This window comes from Podarcis raffonei, chromosome 5, assembly GCF_027172205.1.
Source record: "Podarcis raffonei isolate rPodRaf1 chromosome 5, rPodRaf1.pri, whole genome shotgun sequence".
Taxonomy (NCBI): Eukaryota; Metazoa; Chordata; class Lepidosauria; order Squamata; family Lacertidae; genus Podarcis; species Podarcis raffonei.
The window spans coordinates 47,199,415-47,221,123 of record NC_070606.1 but is presented as its reverse complement, the minus strand read 5'-3'; the positions used below and the strand labels follow the sequence as shown (position 1 = coordinate 47,221,123).

General features: G+C 41.7%; 1 protein-coding gene across 1 annotated transcript in view; it reads left to right on the top strand.

The window, feature by feature from the left end:
* The window catches only part of LOC128413378 (deleted in malignant brain tumors 1 protein-like), a 29,127-nt gene that overhangs the window by 4,497 nt on the left and 2,921 nt on the right, over positions 1-21,709 (top strand). Inside the window, exons 5-23 of the mRNA XM_053387417.1 lie at positions 1,023-1,364; positions 2,714-2,749; positions 2,855-2,890; positions 6,589-6,630; positions 6,748-7,089; positions 8,640-8,675; positions 8,895-8,936; positions 9,054-9,395; positions 10,946-10,981; positions 11,201-11,242; positions 11,360-11,701; positions 12,392-12,427; positions 13,686-14,027; positions 14,140-14,175; positions 15,357-15,398; positions 15,500-15,841; positions 16,793-16,828; positions 17,788-17,829; positions 17,931-18,272. Of these exons, the coding sequence (XP_053243392.1) occupies positions 1,023-1,364; positions 2,714-2,749; positions 2,855-2,890; positions 6,589-6,630; positions 6,748-7,089; positions 8,640-8,675; positions 8,895-8,936; positions 9,054-9,395; positions 10,946-10,981; positions 11,201-11,242; positions 11,360-11,701; positions 12,392-12,427; positions 13,686-14,027; positions 14,140-14,175; positions 15,357-15,398; positions 15,500-15,841; positions 16,793-16,828; positions 17,788-17,829; positions 17,931-18,272 (2,856 nt within the window). The remainder of the gene's footprint in view (positions 1-1,022; positions 1,365-2,713; positions 2,750-2,854; positions 2,891-6,588; positions 6,631-6,747; positions 7,090-8,639; positions 8,676-8,894; positions 8,937-9,053; positions 9,396-10,945; positions 10,982-11,200; positions 11,243-11,359; positions 11,702-12,391; positions 12,428-13,685; positions 14,028-14,139; positions 14,176-15,356; positions 15,399-15,499; positions 15,842-16,792; positions 16,829-17,787; positions 17,830-17,930; positions 18,273-21,709) is intronic.

The window sequence follows — 21,709 nt, the reverse complement described above, 5'->3', positions numbered from 1 at the left end:
GTGAACCCAGAAAGATATGAGGTAACTAATGCATTTATTTTTGCTCAGCATCATGCAGAGCTCTGCATCTGATGCATGATGTGTTTGCCAGCTCTGCAACGTGTGATGCAACGCCAAGTTGGCGAACTAGTTTTGCTGGAAGCTGCTGTCTGCAAACAGTTAATATGTCTGCTACAAAACTGGTTTATGGCTGGTTTTGCACATGTGCTGCCCAACAAAACAGACCCAGAGGTTTCCAGCTCCTCTTGGGATATATGTGGTCAACCTTATATAGGTACATGTAGAAGTGACATGAGAATCATTGCATGCCATAAAATACATGCACAAAATTTCCATACTACCATTGTTCTGTATACTGATCCGCTTCTTGATACAATCTACATTTGATTAGGAGGGGAGGATTTTCTAGTAGTTGCAAATTTTATTTTTGGTATCAGAATAGTGACCACAGAACAACCCCATACATACATTGTGCCACGAGAGTGAAGATTTCAAAACTCTTCAGGAACCTTGAATTCAGGTGAACAGATGTACAATCTGATGAAAGGAGAACATATTGTAGACTTTCCTGAGCTCATGCATTTAGAAGGGGTATAAAAACCCAATAAATAAATTATCACAATACAGCTTCAAGTATATTGGAATCAACCATAGAAATGTCTGCTTTTCAACTATGTGTTTAATGGTTACTCTTTTATTTTGCTGCAATAGCTCCCTCTGTTGTCACTGAAGTTCCTAGCACCTCAGGTGATTCTTTCCTTGTTCTTTTCCCCCTTTTGAATCCATTAAATGAGCCTAGATTAGTAAAGACTCCCATCACAAGGTAAAGTGTCTACAAAAGGGTTTGGCATCCTCAGAGTAGGCTGAAAATTACTGAGCCCCATCAGTCACAAAAAGGTGGTGGTGGTGTTAAGGATTGATTGTTTCTCTCTCTTTTTTTTTTTACATTGGTATACAATAGTCAAGATTACATATTACTGAATGGGAAATAGTCTTGTAACATTCTTCATCACCTTTTGCAGAGACTTCGCCATCAGGAACATCAGCAAATCCTTTCTTCCTAAGACTGGTGAATGGAGAGAACAGCTGTCAGGGTCGTGTTGAAGTCTATCATAATGGGGAGTGGGGGACCGTCTGTGATGATGAATGGGACATTAATGATGCTCGCATTGTCTGCAAAGAAGTTGGTTGTGGAGAAGTCATTTCAGCTCCAACAAGTGCCCACTTTGGTCAAGGCTCTGGCAGCATCCTTCTGGATGCTGTACAATGCAGTGGGGATGAATCTTCTCTTAAGGACTGCCCCCATAAGGGATGGGGGGTCCATGACTGCAAACATAAGGAAGATGCCAGCGTCATCTGCTCAGGTACCTCAAACTATTTTCCATATGTGTTAATTTTTGCAGCATAGCTTCTCGATCTGCATTGGCAAATACAGTGATACCTCAGTTTTCGAACGCAATCCGTTCCGGAAGACCATTCGAGTTCCTAAACATTTGAAAACCAAAGCATTTACTTTCAGAAAACTCAGTACGGAAGCCACATGGCACGTTCAACTTCCGAAAAGTGTTCGAAAACCGAAGCCTTTACTTCTGGGTTTACAGCGTTCAAAAACCGAGACGTTCATCAATGGAGAAATTAAAAAACTGTGGTACCACTGTATAGTAGTGATTCAATCTTTTCTATCTATTTGGTAACCTCATTGTATACTGTGGTATATAAATTGTTGATGTAAATACAATGGCTTGTATTGTAAGAACATGATTAGGCTCTTTTTATATTGGAAACTCCTCCATCCACTACAGAGAATCTTATTTCATCTGGGAAACGGTGCGGAAGCTTTCCATGCTTATCCTTCATCCAGTATTATCCCTTTATTTGAAGACTGCACCCCCTTTGAACTAATTTTAATAATAAACCCAGAGGACAGAATCCAAAGGCCAATGTGTGGGTGCCTAAGTGCAGTCTTGGAGTGCCTTTAGAAGGTTTTGTGAGAGGACAGAAGCTCCACCTTTGGCTCTTTGGGTTGCACACACTGCTAGCACCAGAACAGCCTGAAGAGTAGCCCTGGCTTCCGGACTTTAAACCACTATGTTATTTGTGATACCATTTGATTGGCAGGTGGCCAGCCCCGCTCAGCTGTCAGATTTGTCCTTGCAAAATGGTTCCCCATCCCTGGGGTTGCCATGGGGTTGGAAAAGGAGAGTGGGAATAGCAGCAGGGAGCTGGAGAGCAGAGAAGAGCAGGTCGGGGTGCAGCTCCAAGTAAATAAATGGAAAATAGGAGGTATTCAGAGGTATTCTGCATCTGAAAATATAGGCTGTAGCAGGTTAAGATGGGTAGCAGGCACTGATAGTAGACTGATTCAGTTGGAGTTTTACTGAATACTGCCGTGTGCGTGTGTGTGTTTTGGAATGAGTTAGTGGTTTAGAAATACTGTTATAATTACAAATAATTAAAATTTTCTTTATTACTGCCTTTAAACCCATAATTAACAGCTATCACTACTGCTTATTTCAGCAACTCATATGATTTCAAAATGGGTCATACAAAGTAGTACCTTCCTTGGCATAATCATTAAATGAACAGAGATTCCACTGTTGTGAGGAATCATGGGGTTATTTATGGCTACTAATCCTGATAGCTTTATTCTACCTCCACCGCTTTCCTCCTTTTTAATTTTTAGAGCATCTAACCTGTTCTTTCTAATTTTTAGAACCTCTAACCACCGCAGAAGTACCCACCACACCTGGTAACTATGGGTTTCTTGATTCTAGTGTTTAAATGGAATTTCTTTTATGCTGTGCTTTCTCCTTTCTAATTTTTGGAGCTTCTAACACATTCTTTCCAATTTTAGAACCTATAACCACTACAGTAGAACCCATCACATCTGGTATGTATTTACTTTATCTTGCTTTTTTAAATATAAATAAAGCTGCCTGGTAACCCACTTACTCTCAGTATCCAGAAGCATCATAGCCAGACACTGGAGAGACTTGTCAGGAGTAAGCATGGGCCAATGGTACCAAATAGTATGGGAAACAGCCTTACTAGAAAAATTTACCAATAAACTAAAACTGACACGGAGACAAATAGAAGAAGACATCTTTACCCTGGTATGGCTCCCCTTCATCACATACACAGCCCAACAAGACAGTGACAAAAATCCAACAACATACATACAAATCAATATGGCTAACCTGACCCCAAACACCCACCCACCCCACTCACATATGAAAACAAAGATCACCACAGCCAATCACAAATGAACAACCATACCCTAGGCCAACCAACCCCAACCTCTCTCACCACCCAAGGAACACAAGTGAATAGCAAAGAACCTGTACAAGCGACGCTGACAAAAAACCACACATATACTAAGTAAAATAGAAACATCACCACCCGACCCACTCACCTCTCCCCTCTCCCCCTCTCTCCCCCTTTTCTTCCTAATGTCTCAGCAAACAAAACTGATCTGTGAAAAATGTTACTTGAAGAGAGAGAGAGACATTGCACATACTTTTGTAAACCAAAAAAAATTTAATAAAAATACATTTTTTAAAAAAGCTGCCTGGTCATGAGCCTTGACCTTTTGTATTCTTCCTTCCACTATATAGGCAAATTCTGAATTTGCAGCAAACCATGGTTTTCCATTATGTTCAAATCCAGCAAACTGTGGCTGGGGTAAAACATAGGCTGCATTCACAAGACAGTGCGTTCCATTTACTTATCTGTTGATTTTCAAATTATAGTTGAGTTTTTGCAGAATATATATTAAAAAACACTGCCAGAAATCTAGTAGAATATATCAGGTGTTTAGTGCTCATTTCCATGTTAATTGCTTCTGGGGGGGGGACATTTTCCCAGAAAAATGCAAAAGTAAAGTAACCAAATTTGAGGCAGTATATCAGCATATAGTTCTTTCCTGCCATTTTCATGGGTAAATCATGGAGGAATTAAAGTAGGAATGTGCAGAAATAACACAATTTTTCGTACATCTGAATGCACCCATGATATGCAATCAAATAAGGTTTGCAAACCAAGAACATATTGGATTTTCTGAGTTCTGATGAAACTACAGAAACATGACTTCATTTGATCTATGACAGGCGGCAAGATAAATCATATTCATGTTATATCTGGAGACAACGCAGTGATCTATTTATAAAACAAAGGTTGAATGTGTATAGGCCAGTTTGCAGTTACAAGCAGCCCTAATATTTAAAGGTGATACAATATGAAGACAAGGTGTATAATATTGGGTATTAGATATGTTTCTTTTTTAATCAGGAACTTCACCACCTCAATCTACTGTACAGAGTATCACAACAGGTAAGGACTGATACTGGGTTTTAGTTTTTTTAATGCAATTGTCAGTATTATTTATAACTGAAGAAAGAATAGTGTTGTTACGTTCTTCATCATCTTCTGCAGCAAATTCTCCTTTGGAAACATCAGCAAGTCCTTTCTCCCTAAGACTGGTGAATGGAGAGAACAGTTGCCAGGGTCGCCTTGAGGTCCACCATGATGGGACCTGGGGAACAGTCTGTGATGACGATTGGGACTTGAAAGATGCTCAGGTTGTGTGCCAACAACTTGGTTGCGGAGAAGCCACTGCAGCCCCGCTAAGTGCCCACTTTGGCCAAGGCTCTGGCAGCATCCTCCTGAATGCGGTACAATGTGAAGGGAATGAATCTTCTTTTGAGGACTGTTCTCATAATGGATGGGGAGTCCATGACTGCAAACATAAGGAAGATGCCAGTGTTATCTGCTCAGGTACATCCAGTTATACTCTGTATATGCTTATTTCTAAAGCACCCCTTCCAAATCTGCATTAAACATATTGACGTTATTGTGTCTACACTGTAATAACATGGTTTGACTTTTTATGCTCTCTTCTGTTCACTTGTGGGAATCTTCTTTCATGTTTATAAACGTTGTTGGAGTTTTTCTGTGCAAGTTTCCTTTTTTGCAATGCATTATGAATCTATATGCGGTCTGCACACCCATTGAACTAATGTCAATAATAAACGTATAGGCTAGAATCGAAAGACAGATATGGGCATATTCAAGCACATGAGATCACAAGTCTTTGAGCACTTATTAGAATATTCTGCAAGGGGGTAGAAATTCTTATTTGGCATCATAAAATGCTACTAACTAGTATTCAGTGACACACTAGATTTTATAGGGTTGCCATACATCCAGGAATTCCCAGACATGTGCTCTTTTGGGTGTCCCACATGCTCATCTGTGGGGAATTTTATGTTTTAAAGCAAATGTCCTGGATTTGGGGTTGGTTTGTTGTTGTTTTTGGTGCACAGGCAGCCCTGGTCAGGCTCAGGCTCAGGCTCTTGCCTGGGTGGGCCAGGTTCTGGCTACGGCACAGGCATGAGCAGCTTGGGCTTAGTGGTGGCCAGATACTTTTTGTATCTGGATTTTTACCTCTTGAAATATGGCAACCCTAGGATATGATGGTACAGGATCCATTCAGGTAATATGCCTAATAGCCACTGGTAGACTGATTCACTTGGATTCACCCTTATGCCATAGAACCATAATCAAGAACTGTCAGCAGCAGTGCACATCCTGTGGCAGAAAGTCACCTGAGCTCATTTCAGATGGTGGGGATAAGTAATGTATCTGGTCTTTCCTGAATGTACTGCTTATCACATTCACTAAATCATCTGATGTCCCAGTATACTGAGGAATTATACTGGGACCATAATGTGTGAAAGGGGTTCACTTTCTGTCATTTCTTCAGTATGGTAATATGGCACAAAGCAAAGGTTTACGTTATGGGTGATGAAAGGAACATAAATATACACATAGGTTAAGTGCAGGGTCCATTTTTTTTTATAACAACAATAACAGGAAGTATAAAATTTGGAAGCTAAATCTGCAAGTGAAAATGGTTCCTTAGCTCAGTCTGGGATTCAGTCTGGGACCCGAGCAATGTGAGTTCTAAACATCAACTTAATCTGATCGCTTCCTCCAGAGGTGCCATCATTTACCACAAATGTAGTCTGTCTCATACCCAAACCTTCTCTTGGTGGTTGGAGAAACCCCCCTAACAGATTTAGGGGGTGGACAGTGGGAGGGGGAAAAGAAAGTTCCATTGCACAAGCAGAAGTTTTTCCACTTGTGGTAGGAGTTACCGTATGTAGTGCTTCGTTGAGTACAACCCCAAATACAAATGAAGTTCTAAACATTAAATTTATCTGATAGCTGCTGGCTTAGGTGCCATAATTAAGAACCATAGAATTATGCATTTCTCTCTTCTGGTGTTCAAACAGTCTTTCTTTTTATATTGTTCTTCTTTCTTTCATTTTTTAGGACCTCTAACTACCACAGAAACACCCATTACATCTGGTATGTATTTACTTGAATTTATCTTGCTTTTTAAGCAACAAATTTGCACTCTCTGCTGCCATTCCTGTGTATAATTCTGCTGGACTGACCCTCAGCATGGGGCAGAAAGGAGAGAACAGTTGGGTGTCATTAAAACATTAATTAGATTATTTAAAAGTGATATGATATGAAGACGAGGTTTATAATATTTGGTATTGTATCTGTTTCTTTTTAAATTAGGAACTCCACCACCACAATCTACAGAACAGAGTGTTACAACTGGTAAGTATGGATATGAGCTTTTAATTTTGGGTGTTGCTGGTTTTTTTTTACAATTGTCAATATTATATATAACTGAACTAAGAATAGTCTTGTAACATTCTTCATCACCTTTTGCAGAGATTTCACCATCAGAAACATCAGCAAGCCCTTTCTCCCTAAGACTGGTGAATGGAGAGAACAGCTGCCAGGGTCGCCTAGAAGTCCACCATGATGGGACCTGGGGAACTGTCTGTGATGATGATTGGGACTTGAAGGATGCTCAGGTTGTGTGCCAACAACTTGGTTGCGGAGAAGCCACTGCAGCCCCGCTAAGTGCCCACTTTGGCCAAGGCTCTGGCAGCATCCTCCTGAATGCGGTACAATGTGAAGGGAATGAATCTTCTTTTGAGGACTGTTCTCATAATGGATGGGGAGTCCATGACTGCAAACATAAGGAAGATGCCAGTGTTATCTGCTCAGGTACGTCTAGTTATACTCTGTATATGCTTATTTCTAAAGCACCTCTTCCACATCTGCATTAAACATATTGAAGTTATTGTGTCTACACTGTAATAACATGGTTTGACTTTTTATGCTCTCTTCTGTTCACTTGTGGGAATCTTCTTTCATGTTTATAAACGTTGTTGGAGTTTTTCTGTGCAAGTTTCCTTTTTTGCAATGCATTATGAATCTATATGCGGTCTGCACACCCATTGAACTAATGTCAATAATAAACGTATAGGCTAGAATCGAAAGACAGATATGGGCATACTCAAGCACATGAGATCAAAAGTCTTTGAGCACTTATTAGAATATTCTGCAAGGGGGTAGAAATTCTTATTTGGCATCATAAAATGCTAGTAACTAGTATTCAGTGACACTCTAGATTTTATAGGGTTGCCATACATCCGGGAATTCCCAGACATGTGCTCTTTTGGGTGTCCCACATGCTCATCTGTGGGGAATTTTACGTTTTAAAGCAAATGTCCTGGATTTGGGGTTGGTTTGTTGTTGTTTTTGGTGCACAGGCAGCCCTGGTCAGGCTCAGGCTCAGGCTCTTGCCTGGGTGGGCCAGGTTCTGGCTACGGCTCAGGCATGAGCAGCTTGGGCTTAGTGGTGGCCAGATACTTTTTGTATCTGGATTTTTACCTCTTGAAATATGGCAACCCTAGGATATGATGGTACAGGATCCATTCAGGTAATATGCCTAATAGCCACTGGTAGACTGATTCACTTGGATTCACCCTTATGCCATAGAACCATAATCAAGAACTGTCAGCAGCAGTGCACATCCTGTGGCAGAAAGTCACCTGAGCTCATTTCAGATGGTGGGGATAAGTAATGTATCTGGTCTTTCCTGAATGTACTGCTTATCACATTCACTAAATCATCTGATGTCCCAGTAGACTGAGGAATTATACTGGGACCATAATGTGTGAAAGGGGTTCACTTTCTGTCATTTCTTCAGTATGGTAATATGGCACAAAGCAAAGGTTTACGTTATGGGTGATGAAAGGAACATAAACATACACATAGGTTAAGTGCAGGGTCCATTTTTTTTATAACAACAACAACAGGAAGTATAAAATTTGGAAGCTAAATCTGCAAGTGAAAATGGTTCCTTAGCTCAGTCTGGGATTCAGTCTAGGACCCGAGCAATGTGAGTTCTAAACATCTGATCGCTTCCTCCAGAGGTGCCATCATTTACCACAAATGTAGTCTGTCTCATACCCAAACCTTCTCTTGGTGGTTGGAGAAACCCCCCTAACAGATTTAGGGGGTGGACAGTGGGAGGGGGAAAAGAAAGTTCCATTGCACAAGCAGAAGTTTTTCCACTTGTGGTAGGAGTTACCGTATGTAGTGCTTCGTTGAGTACAACCCCAAATACAAATGAAGTTCTAAACATTAAATTTATCTGATAGCTGCTGGCTTAGGTGCCATAATTAAGAACCATAGAATTATGCATTTCTCTCTTCTGGTGTTCAAACAGTCTTTCTTTTTATATTGTTCTTCTTTCTTTCATTTTTTAGGACCTCTAACTACCACAGAAACACCCATTACATCTGGTATGTATTTACTTGAATTTATCTTGCTTTTTAAGCAACAAATTTGCACTCTCTGCTGCCATTCCTGTGTATAATTCTGCTGGACTGACCCTCAGCATGGGGCAGAAAGGAGAGAACAGTTGGGTGTCATTAAAACATTAATTAGATTATTTAAAAGTGATATGATATGAAGACGAGGTTTATAATATTTGGTATTGTATCTGTTTCTTTTTAAATTAGGAACTCCACCACCACAATCTACAGAACAGAGTGTTACAACTGGTAAGTATGGATATGAGCTTTTAATTTTGGGTGTTGCTGGTTTTTTTTTACAATTGTCAATATTATATATAACTGAACTAAGAATAGTCTTGTAACATTCTTCATCACCTTTTGCAGAGATTTCACCATCAGAAACATCAGCAAGCCCTTTCTCCCTAAGACTGGTGAATGGAGAGAACAGCTGCCAGGGTCGCCTAGAAGTCCACCATGATGGGACCTGGGGAACTGTCTGTGATGATGATTGGGACTTGAAGGATGCTCAGGTTGTGTGCCAACAACTTGGTTGCGGAGAAGCCACTGCAGCCCCGCTAAGTGCCCACTTTGGCCAAGGCTCTGGCAGCATCCTCCTGAATGCGGTACAATGTGAAGGGAATGAATCTTCTTTTGAGGACTGTTCTCATAATGGATGGGGAGTCCATGACTGCAAACATAAGGAAGATGCCAGTGTTATCTGCTCAGGTACGTCTAGTTATACTCTGTATATGCTTATTTCTAAAGCACCTCTTCCACATCTGCATTAAACATATTGAAGTTATTGTGTCTACACTGTAATAACATGGTTTGACTTTTTATGCTCTCTTCTGTTCACTTGTGGGAATCTTCTTTCATGTTTATAAACGTTGTTGGAGTTTTTCTGTGCAAGTTTCCTTTTTTGCAATGCATTATGAATCTATATGCGGTCTGCACACCCATTGAACTAATGTCAATAATAAACGTATAGGCTAGAATCGAAAGACAGATATGGGCATACTCAAGCACATGAGATCAAAAGTCTTTGAGCACTTATTAGAATATTCTGCAAGGGGGTAGAAATTCTTATTTGGCATCATAAAATGCTAGTAACTAGTATTCAGTGACACTCTAGATTTTATAGGGTTGCCATACATCCGGGAATTCCCAGACATGTGCTCTTTTGGGTGTCCCACATGCTCATCTGTGGGGAATTTTACGTTTTAAAGCAAATGTCCTGGATTTGGGGTTGGTTTGTTGTTGTTTTTGGTGCACAGGCAGCCCTGGTCAGGCTCAGGCTCAGGCTCTTGCCTGGGTGGGCCAGGTTCTGGCTACGGCTCAGGCATGAGCAGCTTGGGCTTAGTGGTGGCCAGATACTTTTTGTATCTGGATTTTTACCTCTTGAAATATGGCAACCCTAGGATATGATGGTACAGGATCCATTCAGGTAATATGCCTAATAGCCACTGGTAGACTGATTCACTTGGATTCACCCTTATGCCATAGAACCATAATCAAGAACTGTCAGCAGCAGTGCACATCCTGTGGCAGAAAGTCACCTGAGCTCATTTCAGATGGTGGGGATAAGTAATGTATCTGGTCTTTCCTGAATGTACTGCTTATCACATTCACTAAATCATCTGATGTCCCAGTAGACTGAGGAATTATACTGGGACCATAATGTGTGAAAGGGGTTCACTTTCTGTCATTTCTTCAGTATGGTAATATGGCACAAAGCAAAGGTTTACGTTATGGGTGATGAAAGGAACATAAACATACACATAGGTTAAGTGCAGGGTCCATTTTTTTTATAACAACAACAACAGGAAGTATAAAATTTGGAAGCTAAATCTGCAAGTGAAAATGGTTCCTTAGCTCAGTCTGGGATTCAGTCTAGGACCCGAGCAATGTGAGTTCTAAACATCTGATCGCTTCCTCCAGAGGTGCCATCATTTACCACAAATGTAGTCTGTCTCATACCCAAACCTTCTCTTGGTGGTTGGAGAAACCCCCCTAACAGATTTAGGGGGTGGACAGTGGGAGGGGGAAAAGAAAGTTCCATTGCACAAGCAGAAGTTTTTCCACTTGTGGTAGGAGTTACCGTATGTAGTGCTTCGTTGAGTACAACCCCAAATACAAATGAAGTTCTAAACATTAAATTTATCTGATAGCTGCTGGCTTAGGTGCCATAATTAAGAACCATAGAATTATGCATTTCTCTCTTCTGGTGTTCAAACAGTCTTTCTTTTTATATTGTTCTTCTTTCTTTCATTTTTTAGGACCTCTAACTACCACAGAAACACCCATTACATCTGGTATGTATTTACTTGAATTTATCTTGCTTTTTAAGCAACAAATTTGCACTCTCTGCTGCCATTCCTGTGTATAATTCTGCTGGACTGACCCTCAGCATGGGGCAGAAAGGAGAGAACAGTTGGGTGTCATTAAAACATTAATTAGATTATTTAAAAGTGATATGATATGAAGACGAGGTTTATAATATTTGGTATTGTATCTGTTTCTTTTTAAATTAGGAACTCCACCACCACAATCTACAGAACAGAGTGTTACAACTGGTAAGTATGGATATGAGCTTTTAATTTTGGGTGTTGCTGGTTTTTTTTTACAATTGTCAATATTATATATAACTGAACTAAGAATAGTCTTGTAACATTCTTCATCACCTTTTGCAGAGATTTCACCATCAGAAACATCAGCAAGCCCTTTCTCCCTAAGACTGGTGAATGGAGAGAACAGCTGCCAGGGTCGCCTAGAAGTCCACCATGATGGGACCTGGGGAACTGTCTGTGATGATGATTGGGACTTGAAGGATGCTCAGGTTGTGTGCCAACAACTTGGTTGCGGAGAAGCCACTGCAGCCCCGCTAAGTGCCCACTTTGGCCAAGGCTCTGGCAGCATCCTCCTGAATGCGGTACAATGTGAAGGGAATGAATCTTCTTTTGAGGACTGTTCTCATAATGGATGGGGAGTCCATGACTGCAAACATAAGGAAGATGCCAGTGTTATCTGCTCAGGTACCTCAATCTATTTTCTGTATACACATACACTTCTTGTCTAGATCTGTATTTGCAAACATAATAGTTACTCTGTCTATATATAAAGGACATGATTTGACTTCCCCACCACCACCCACCCTGAAGTATCATCTATTGACTTCAGTGAATCTTATTTCATCTAATAAGTGATGCTGAAGTTTTTCTGACAATTCTTTGCATCTGGTTACGCATTTATTTGAAGACTGCACACACATCATACTACTACTACTACTACTAATAATAATAATAATAATATATGTATAGGCTGCAATCTAAAGAGATATATGGGCATGCTCAAGCTGGGATCATAATGCTATATGAAAGGGCCTGCCATCTCTGTAATAAAAATCATGGCACAAAGCAAAATTTGCCTGGGGGAGGGGAAGGAACATGCACATAGGTTTGCAGGCCAATGCGCAGTGTAGCTGCAGGTAGTATAATGACAGAGTTGGAAGTGATCCCAAAAGTCATCTAGTCCAAGCCCCAACCCCACACACTGTGGTGCTGTACTGGGCCGCAACCATCGCACACCCCAAAAGGTGGGTTACATCTCTCTGGTAGCTGCTCACTGAGGTGCCATAACTAAAAACCAAAGAGCTATGAGATTCTGTCTTCTGGTATTTAAATAAGCTTTCTCTTTATGCTATTCTTTCTTCTTTCTATTTTTAGGACCCCTCACCACCACAGAAATACCCATTACATCAGGTATGTATGTACTAGATTTAGCTTTCCTTTAAAAAGAAAACGGATTTCCACTCCCTGCTGCCATTTTTTGCCATAATTCTGCTGGAATAGCCCTCAGTGTACTGCAGAAGTGATGTCATAACTTTCCTTTGGCTCTTTCCACTGGCGATTCTCTCTCTCTCTGTGTGTGTGGAAAGATTCAATGTATCTCCCTTATTGTCAGTTAAAATAATAAGAGGAATCTGCACTGTGTTAGGATAAATTAATTTCATGGAAAATTCAAAGACACTGGAAGGTCTGCCATATATGGTTTGTAAAGATTTATGAAATTTGAGTTGCTCTTCAAATACACGCAGACTGCGCTGAGATACAGGCTGAGATATAAGGTGGTAAATATAAACCATATATTTAAAGATCATTTTGCCTGAAAGAATCCTGGGAGCTGTAATATACTGCTCACAGAGCTACAATTCCCAGCACTCTTAACAAACAATACTTCCAAGGATACTTGTGGTGTGTGTGTTCTTTAAATGTATGTTCTGTACACTGCCAAAATTATAAACTATGACACAGAATTATGGGCATAATAGGCATGAGCATTAAGTTTCTGCATTCTCTTCTCTGTGCTATATGTAGCTTCTGAATTTGCAGCAAAGCAGTTTTCTCTTATTTGCAAATCCAGCAAACTATGCAGGAGACAAAAGGTAATTTGCTCTTAAGTTGCATCTACAAGCCAGGAACCAAGCAGGGCATTTGAGTTTTTATAAAACCAGAAACTGAGAAATGACATTTATGTTTGTTCTGCGTGAGGTGACTAGATTAAATGTAAGCATGCTATACCTGAGGACAACTCTGTGATCTGTTGGATGAGAATATGGAATAATAAGTTTAATGATAATGTTCAGTCGTACACTGTTTTCTACTTGTAATACTATCAGTACTTGTACATAGATATTTTCTTTTCTTTATTGAGCATTTTTTTAAAAAATAATATAAGAGTAAGGTTAAATGTGTATAGGGTAGTTTGTCATCACAAACAACCCTGAAGGGTAGATATTTATAATTAGATATTTAAAAGTGATATGATATGGAGACAAGGTTTGAAATATTTGGCAATGTATCTGGTTTGTTTCTTTTTAAATTAGGAAGTCCACCACCACAGTCTACTGAAAAAAGCGTTACAACTGGCAAGTATTAATGTGGCATTTTAACTTTTTTATGATTGTCAATGTTACCTATAAACAATAAATAATCTTACATTCCTCATCAACCTCTGCAGAGAATGCTCCATCGGGAACATCAGCAAGTCCTTTCGCCCTAAGACTGGTGAACGGAGAGAACAGCTGCCAGGGTCGCCTAGAAGTCCACCATGATGGGACCTGGGGAACTGTCTGTGATGACGATTGGGACTTGAAGGATGCTCAGATTGTGTGCCAACAACTTGGTTGCGGAGAAGCCACTGCAGCCCCACTAAGTGCCCACTTTGGCCAAGGCTCTGGCAGCATCCTCCTGAATGCAGTACAATGTGAAGGGAATGAATCTTCTTTTGAGGACTGTTCTCATAATGGATGGGGAGTCCATGACTGCAAACATAAGGAAGATGCCAGTGTTATCTGCTCAGGTACATCCAGTTTTTCTCTGTATATGCTTATTTCTAAAGCATCTCTTCTACATCTGCATTGAACACATTGAAGTTATTTTGTCAATGCTGTGCTTTCTTCTTTTCATTTTAGGACCCATCACCACCACTGAAACATCCATTACATCTGGTATGTATTCGCTGGACTTACACTTGACTTTAAAAACAAAACATACTGGCACTCCTTGCTGCCATTGCTTGCATAATTCCGCTGGAATGGTCCTCATTGTGCAGCAGAAATGAGGAACCAATCAAATGGCAATACAGTACCACTAATTTCAGATTCTCTGCTTGCACACAATTCACCTTTTCATTGGTCAATTAATCTGGCCACCCAATATCTAAACCTCCTTTAGTTCTCTCTTCAAGCTATGTTGTATACAGTGGTACCTTGGTTCTCAAATTTAATCTGTTCCAGAAGTCTTTTCCAAAACCAAAGCATTCCAAAACCAACGCACGCTTACCAGTAATGCAAAATGAATTAATCCGTTCCAGACTTTTAAAAACAACTCCTAAAACAGCAATTTAACATGAATTTTACCATCTAATGAGACCATTGGTTCATAAAATGAAAGCAATAATCAATGTACTGTACTATAAAATAAATAAGACAGTACTGTAGATGATAAAAAAAATTTCTAAAAAATTTCTTACCTGCACTGATGATAGTTATTGTTTGGGTGGGGGGCTTTTATCCATTTCCGCAGTCACACAATCAATCAATCAATCAATCAAATCATAATACGAAGAACAAGCCACAGTCACAAAAACAAAAAAGCCACACAAACAAAAAAGAAACAAAACAAAACAAACAAACAAACAAAAAGCACCAAATATCACCTCAGAACACTGCAATCGGAAATGGAAGGCTTTGGTTACAATGGGGGGGTGCAAATTAGCAGTGCAACACTGAAAACAGGAAGGAAAGGGTTTTGATTACAGGGGTGGGCACAAATTAGCAGCACAACAGTGAAACTGGAAGCTCAGGTGCACAGTCAGCTTCCAAAGCAAAGTTCGCAAACCGGAACAATGACTTCGGGGATTACAACATTCGAGTTCCAAGTTGTTCGGAAACTAAGCTTTTTCGAAAACCGAGGTACCACTGTATTGTTTTAGAAAGAAAGAGATTCACAGCAGAGCTATCTTTTTAACTAAAACAAGGGTGAAGTTACAGGTGTACAGGCGAGTTTGCACTTATAAACAATTCTGAAGCGATAGGGTCCAAAACTTTAACTACATATTTAAAAGTGATATGATATGGAGACAAGGTTTATAATATTTGGTATTGCATCTGGTTTCTTTTTAATTTAGGAACTCCACCTCCACAATCTACAGAACAGAGGGTGACAACTGGTAAGTATTAATGTGGAGTTTTAGCATTTTCCCACAAATGTTATTATTATATATTACTGAATGGGAAATAGTCTTGTAACATTCTTCATCAACTTTTGCAGAGAATGCACCATCAGGAACATCAGCAAGTCCTTTCTCCCTAAGACTGGTGAATGGAGAGAACAGCTGTCAGGGTCGTGTTGAAGTCTATCATAATGGGGAGTGGGGGACCGTCTGTGATGATGAATGGGACATTAATGATGCTCACATTGTCTGCAAAGAAGTTGGTTGTGGAGAAGTCATTTCAGCTCCAACAAGTGCCCACTTTGGTCAAGGCTCCGGCAGCATCCTTCTGGATGCTGTACAGTGCAGTGGGAATGAATCTTCTCTTAAGGACTGCCCCCATAAGGGATGGGGGGTCCATGACTGCAAACATAAGGAAGATGCCAGCGTCATCTGCTCAGGTACCTCAAACTATTTTCCATATGTGCTAACCTCTAGATCTGCATTTGCAAATCTTTTGTGCCTATTGCAAATCCATGAATCAACTTCCTCTTTTCTCTCTTTTTAATTAGAAATTATTCCATCCAGTGCAGGGAATCACTTTTTCATATGATAAGTCACATTGGAATTATTCCTGCACATTCGTTTGTTTTTGCATCTGCTTATGCATTTGTACACTGCACATTGATTGAACTAATTTCAATAATAAATATATAGTTTAAAAGCTAAAGAGACATGCAGAAATGCTTAAATGCATGAGGTCAGAGGACTTCAAGGGCTTGAAGAACCTGCAAGAGTCCAGAAACTCAAACCCTTTGGATCCTATCAACTTTTAATGAATAGTATTGAGGAACAGAATGGATTTGATGATAGCTAATATACACGGACAAACCAATTCACTTGGAATTCATTTAATTTAGATTTCTCCATTAGAGATATAGTCAATAGCTGTCAGCAGCAGTGCACATCCCATGATAGAAGAACTTCTAATTTCATCCCAGGTGGTGAGGAGAATATTTGCTTTGGATCTATTATAAACCTATTTTTCACTTTCATTACATGGTCTGGTATTCCAGAATAGTGAGGAATAGGTGTGGAGCCATAGTACTGAGTGAAATGGGCATAATTCTTGCCATTTTCCCAGTGTACAGTAAAGCACAAAGCAAAGATTTGTCATGTAATGAAAATGGACACATACCCATACATTTTGGTGAAGGTTCCACAAGAGGAAATAAGAAAATTAGAAACTAAATTAGCAAGTTAAAATGCAGATAAGGTTCTAAACATTAAATTTCTCTAATATCTGCTTGATGAGGTGCAATTATTAAGAACTATATACAGTAACAATGAGTTCCTCCCTTCTGGTGTTTAAATGGGAATTATTTTTATGCTGTGCTTCTTTCTATTTCCAGGACCCCTTACCACCACAGAAATACCCATTACATCTGGTATGTATTTTTTGACTTTATCATGTTTTATAAAAAAAAGGGGGGGAACCAACCAACAGATTAGTATTCCCTGCTGCGATTGTTTGGCATAATTCTTCTGGAATGGCTCTTAGCATAGGGCAGAAAGGAGAGAGCTTGAGTGTGATAGCAGTAGCACCTTTTGCAGTCCCCTCCCCATTCACCCTGGTTGCCCAATGCCCAACCTCCCTTAAGCTATCTCCTGCAGCTATTTAGTATATAAAGAGAAATAGATTCTGAGCACAGCCCTCTTCAGAGAAAATAACATGGTGTACATTATACTCCTGGTTTTCATGTATCATGGGGCAGCAAAAAGAAGAGTGTGCACTTCCATAGAATGAATTTATTTTAAGAGAGCTATTGGGAAATTTGAAGATTCTTTAACCAGATTTCTTTCATAGTAATCTGGTATCTAGAGGTAAATGAAAGTCAGAGTTACTCTTCATATATGCACAAACTGAACTGAAACATAATGACAAATCACAAATCAACATTACGGGCATCAGCAGCTATGAGCCTTGAGCTTTTTCATTCGTTACCCCACTACATAAGGAGCTTCTAAATTTGCACCAAATCATAGTTTTCCATTATCTCCAAATCCAATAAACGGTGGAGTGGGCAAAACATAATCTGCCCCGAAAACAGTTTGCAAGCCAGGAACAGATTGTGTTTCTGAGTTCTGATGAAACTGCAAACTGAGAAAGGACTTTTTTGCTTGTTCTATGTAAGCAGAGGAGGTCAAAGATATGCATGTTCCATCTGGAGGCAACACAGTGACATATTTACAACACAGAGAAGAGGTTAAAGATTTATAGGCCAGTTTTCAAACAACCCTGAGGAGCTAATTTATAAAACCTTCATTAGATATTTAAACCAAATGACATTATATGTGGACAAGATTTAATATATTTCGTATTGCATCTGGTTTCTTTTTAATTTAGGAACTCCACCTCCACAATCTACAGAACAGAGGGTGACAACTGGTGAGTATTAATGTGGAGTTTTATCATATTTCCACAAATGTTATTATTATATATTACTGAACGAGAAATAGTCCTGTAACATTCTTCATCAACTTTTGCAGAGAATGCACCATCAGGAACATCAACAAGTCCTTTCTCCCTAAGACTGGTGAATGGAGAGAACAGCTGCCAGGGTCGCCTAGAAGTCCACCATGATGGAACCTGGGGAACTGTCTGTGATGACGACTGGGACTTGAAAGATGCTCAGGTTGTGTGCCAACAACTTGGTTGTGGAGAAGCCACTGCAGCCCCACTAAGTGCCCACTTTGGCCAAGGCTCTGGCAGCATCCTTCTGAATGCAGTACATTGCAAAGGGAATGAATCTTCTTTTGAGGAATGCTCCCATAATGGATGGGGAGTTCATGACTGCAAACATAAAGAAGATGCCAGTGTTATCTGCTCAGGTACCTCCAATTATTTTCCATATGTGTTTGCAGCATCTCTTCTAAATATTTCCAAATACATATATTCTGCCTGTATTGCAAGGATACAGTTATACTTTTTCATTTCTGTTTTTTAAATTAAAAACCCTTCCTGTTCGGGGTCAAGTTTCGTCCGGGGGGTCCGGCACACTTCCCTTCGCAGCTCTGCTCTTCCCCCCGGGACCTTTGACTCAGCAGAGTAAACACAGCAGCAGCAGAAGCAGGAACGTTCTGTCGTGTGGTAATAACTCAGGCTGAAACACAGCAGTCTCCTTATCTTTAAAGACTTTATTCCTTAGCAAAACACAATAGCTATAAATCTCCTGCCTGGAGACAGTTCACCCATCTTGCTTGCTCAACGGAGCAAACACGCAGACTGAAAGAACACAGAGAAAACCACACCCCTTCCGTGTTCTATGCCCGCCCTCAGAATGTGAGGCGTCATCACTCAGAACTCTTAACCCTGTAAGTTCTGAGCCTCTCCTAACACCCCCTCTCGAATCACGTTCTGAGAGGACTTCTGAGTGTTCAACACCTTCCCCATTGCCTTCCGCCCCTTCCTGGCATCGTTGTTAGGCACCTGTTGAACCTCACAAACCTCAGGTTCGCACTGTGCGAAACCAATCCACGCATTTGTGACCTGAAACCTCTCAGGTGGAATTCCCTTTGTAGCCCGTGAAGACCGCCTGGGCACAAACTTGGGTTCTTCTCTTGACCCACGGGGCCAGCATGTGCGTCTTCCTCATCAGAAGACTCCCCCTCTGACTTGACACGTCTGTGAGCTTTCTCCATTATGCGCACAGGAGATGAGGGCTCACTCTTGGACACTCCCTTAACAACCTGTGGAGACGCCCTACTCTGTTCAGGGTCCTGGTCTCCACCAGCAGGTTCAGGCTCTGGCTCTCTTTCCTCCTCAGAGTCGCACAGACAATCTGAGTGAACGTCAGAGCGCACTTTGCGCCTTGCCCAACCATCCTGCTCAAAGAACTCAGCCTGTTTACTGACCAGAAGCTTGGTCTGATCACCTTCTGGGTATGCGAATCTCCACCCTTTTGTCGCAGGCTCATATCCACAGAAGATCATTTCCTGGTACTATGGACCACCCTCTTGCTGCAACCACTTTGGTACAGGCACCATGGCCCTGCAACCAAACGAACGGAAGAAATGCACCTGTGGCTTCTGTCCGTTGAGCAAGAAATATGGGGTGTCACCTACCACTGCATTGTAGCACCTGTTCATCGAGAAATTGGCCGTTTTTACTGCCTCCCCCCAGAAACTGTGAGGCAAACCAGAGTCATCCAGTAGAATTTCGGATGCTCGAACCAGGGCTTTACTCCTCAGCTCTGCCACGCCACTCTCCTGAGGAGAAGTCACCTTGTGACGTATCCCCCTCTGGCGAAAGAAACCCTTTAGAGCAGACCCAGTGACCTCTGAACCTCGGTCACATTTGAACCCTTGCACCTTGGTGGAGAACCTCTGTTCCACCTCTGCAACCCAATCTTTGATCAGTTGCGCTGCTACCTCCTTAGCTTTCAGCGTGAAAGCCCATGAGTTTTGCGTGAAATCATCTGTCAGCACCATCAGCCACTTGGCCTTGCCCAGACTTGGCTGTGGCATACCTAAAAGGTCTGCATGCACAAGCTCAAAAGGCTTAGTGGTTACCCTCTCCACTCTGGGATCATTAAATCCCTTATTTCTGGCTTTTCTGCAAGCCTTGCAAGTCAAAGGTTTACCACATTCTTTTACCTTGCAACCTTTGGTGCACTCTGATAACATCTGAACGTCCTCACAGGACCCATGTGACATTCTCTTGTGCCACACGCAAGCACACGACACATGAGTGTGATCAGTGGCTTTCCCAACATTCCCCTCACCCTCGAGAGGTGATTCCAGAACAAAGAGGTTGTTCTGATTTTTCTCAACACGTACCAGTTGCTCTCCACCTCTGGAAATTGTGCAAACATTTTTTTCAAAACTCACAGAATATCCCTCCTGTAAAAGGCATGGTACAGATAGCAGGCAATGTTTTATCTCAGGGAGAACATAAACCTTCAATTCAGCCTGTAAAAAAGAGACAAACATGTTAGAAACATGGGTTACACGGCCCTGTGAACCTGTAGCAAATCTAACTGATTTCTCAGTTGAAACAGCCTTGCAGTTCCACATTTGTCCATCAGGTGGCGCTGTTACCAAATGGGCATTCGCAGCTGAGTCAACAACCCAACGTAGCACTCTCCCCCCTCCGGAGTTGTCCTTCTTTGTTGCCTTTGCAACTGACTTCCTGCTGCCCCCGACCTTGGAGCTCTCGTTGCAGGTGGTGTTTTCCACAATAGCCATCGAAGCAGACAGTTGATAAGCTTTCTCACGCCTGCTCCCTCTGTTGCCATGGAAACCCGGCTGGTTCCCATGGGAAATGTCCTTGGGACTTTCCTGCCCTTTGTCTCGCTGTGGACAGCTTCGGCGCAGGTGCTCCGGAGAACCGCAAACAAAACAGCAACGAATGGAAAACTTTTCAAACTTGCCTTTGGACTGCAGTGCCCCCCCAACCTTTCCAGCAACCCTCCTCCTTGAGGCTTTTCTGCCGTTGGGAAAATGGCTTTTGGCTTCTGCTGTGGTTTCTCTGCAAACCCCCTCCAGCTCCTGCCAAACAGCCTGGGCACTCTCAAGACCCTTGGAATGGCTTGCAACCCCACTCTCTGGTGCAAAGCTCCTCTCTTCTCTCAGCTGCTCTGCAGCATGCAGCTCACGTATTGGGGCATTCCGGCAGCCCTCCAACACAGTCCCAGCCCCCTCTGGGCCTTCTGGGCATTCCTCAGCCCCTCTTGGACTCTCTGGGCGTTCCCCAGCTTCTGTGCAGCATCTGGCCCCCTCTGGGCGTCCCTCAGGCTGGCGTCTAGCCCCCTCTGGTGTGGCTCCCACTCTCTTCAGTGCCTGCCAACCGACCCAGGGCTCCTTCCCGTCTGCCTCTTCAAAAGGGATTGCACGCGATTCACGGCTGTCTGCCATCTCTCCCCCGGGGGCCCAGCCTACTTACGATACAGTAGCACCTCCTGGTCCGGCAGATCCTTCCCAGCGAGCTCCTTAGCTGGCCTTTGGCTGCTCCTCAGCCGATTCTGCCTGCAGTCTCTATTTCCCAGCGTCTCATCGGCTGGCCTCCGGCTGCAGCCTCCTCACACGCACGAACGTTGCTTATCTTTATTGCTGATCGCCATAACCTGTTCGGGGTCAAGTTTCGTCCGGGGGGTCCGGCACACTTCCCTTCGCAGCTCTGCTCTTCCCCCCGGGACCTTTGACTCAGCAGAGTAAACACAGCAGCAGCAGAAGCAGGAACGTTCTGTCGTGTGGTAATAACTCAGGCTGAAACACAGCAGTCTCCTTATCTTTAAAGACTTTATTCCTTAGCAAAACACAATAGCTAT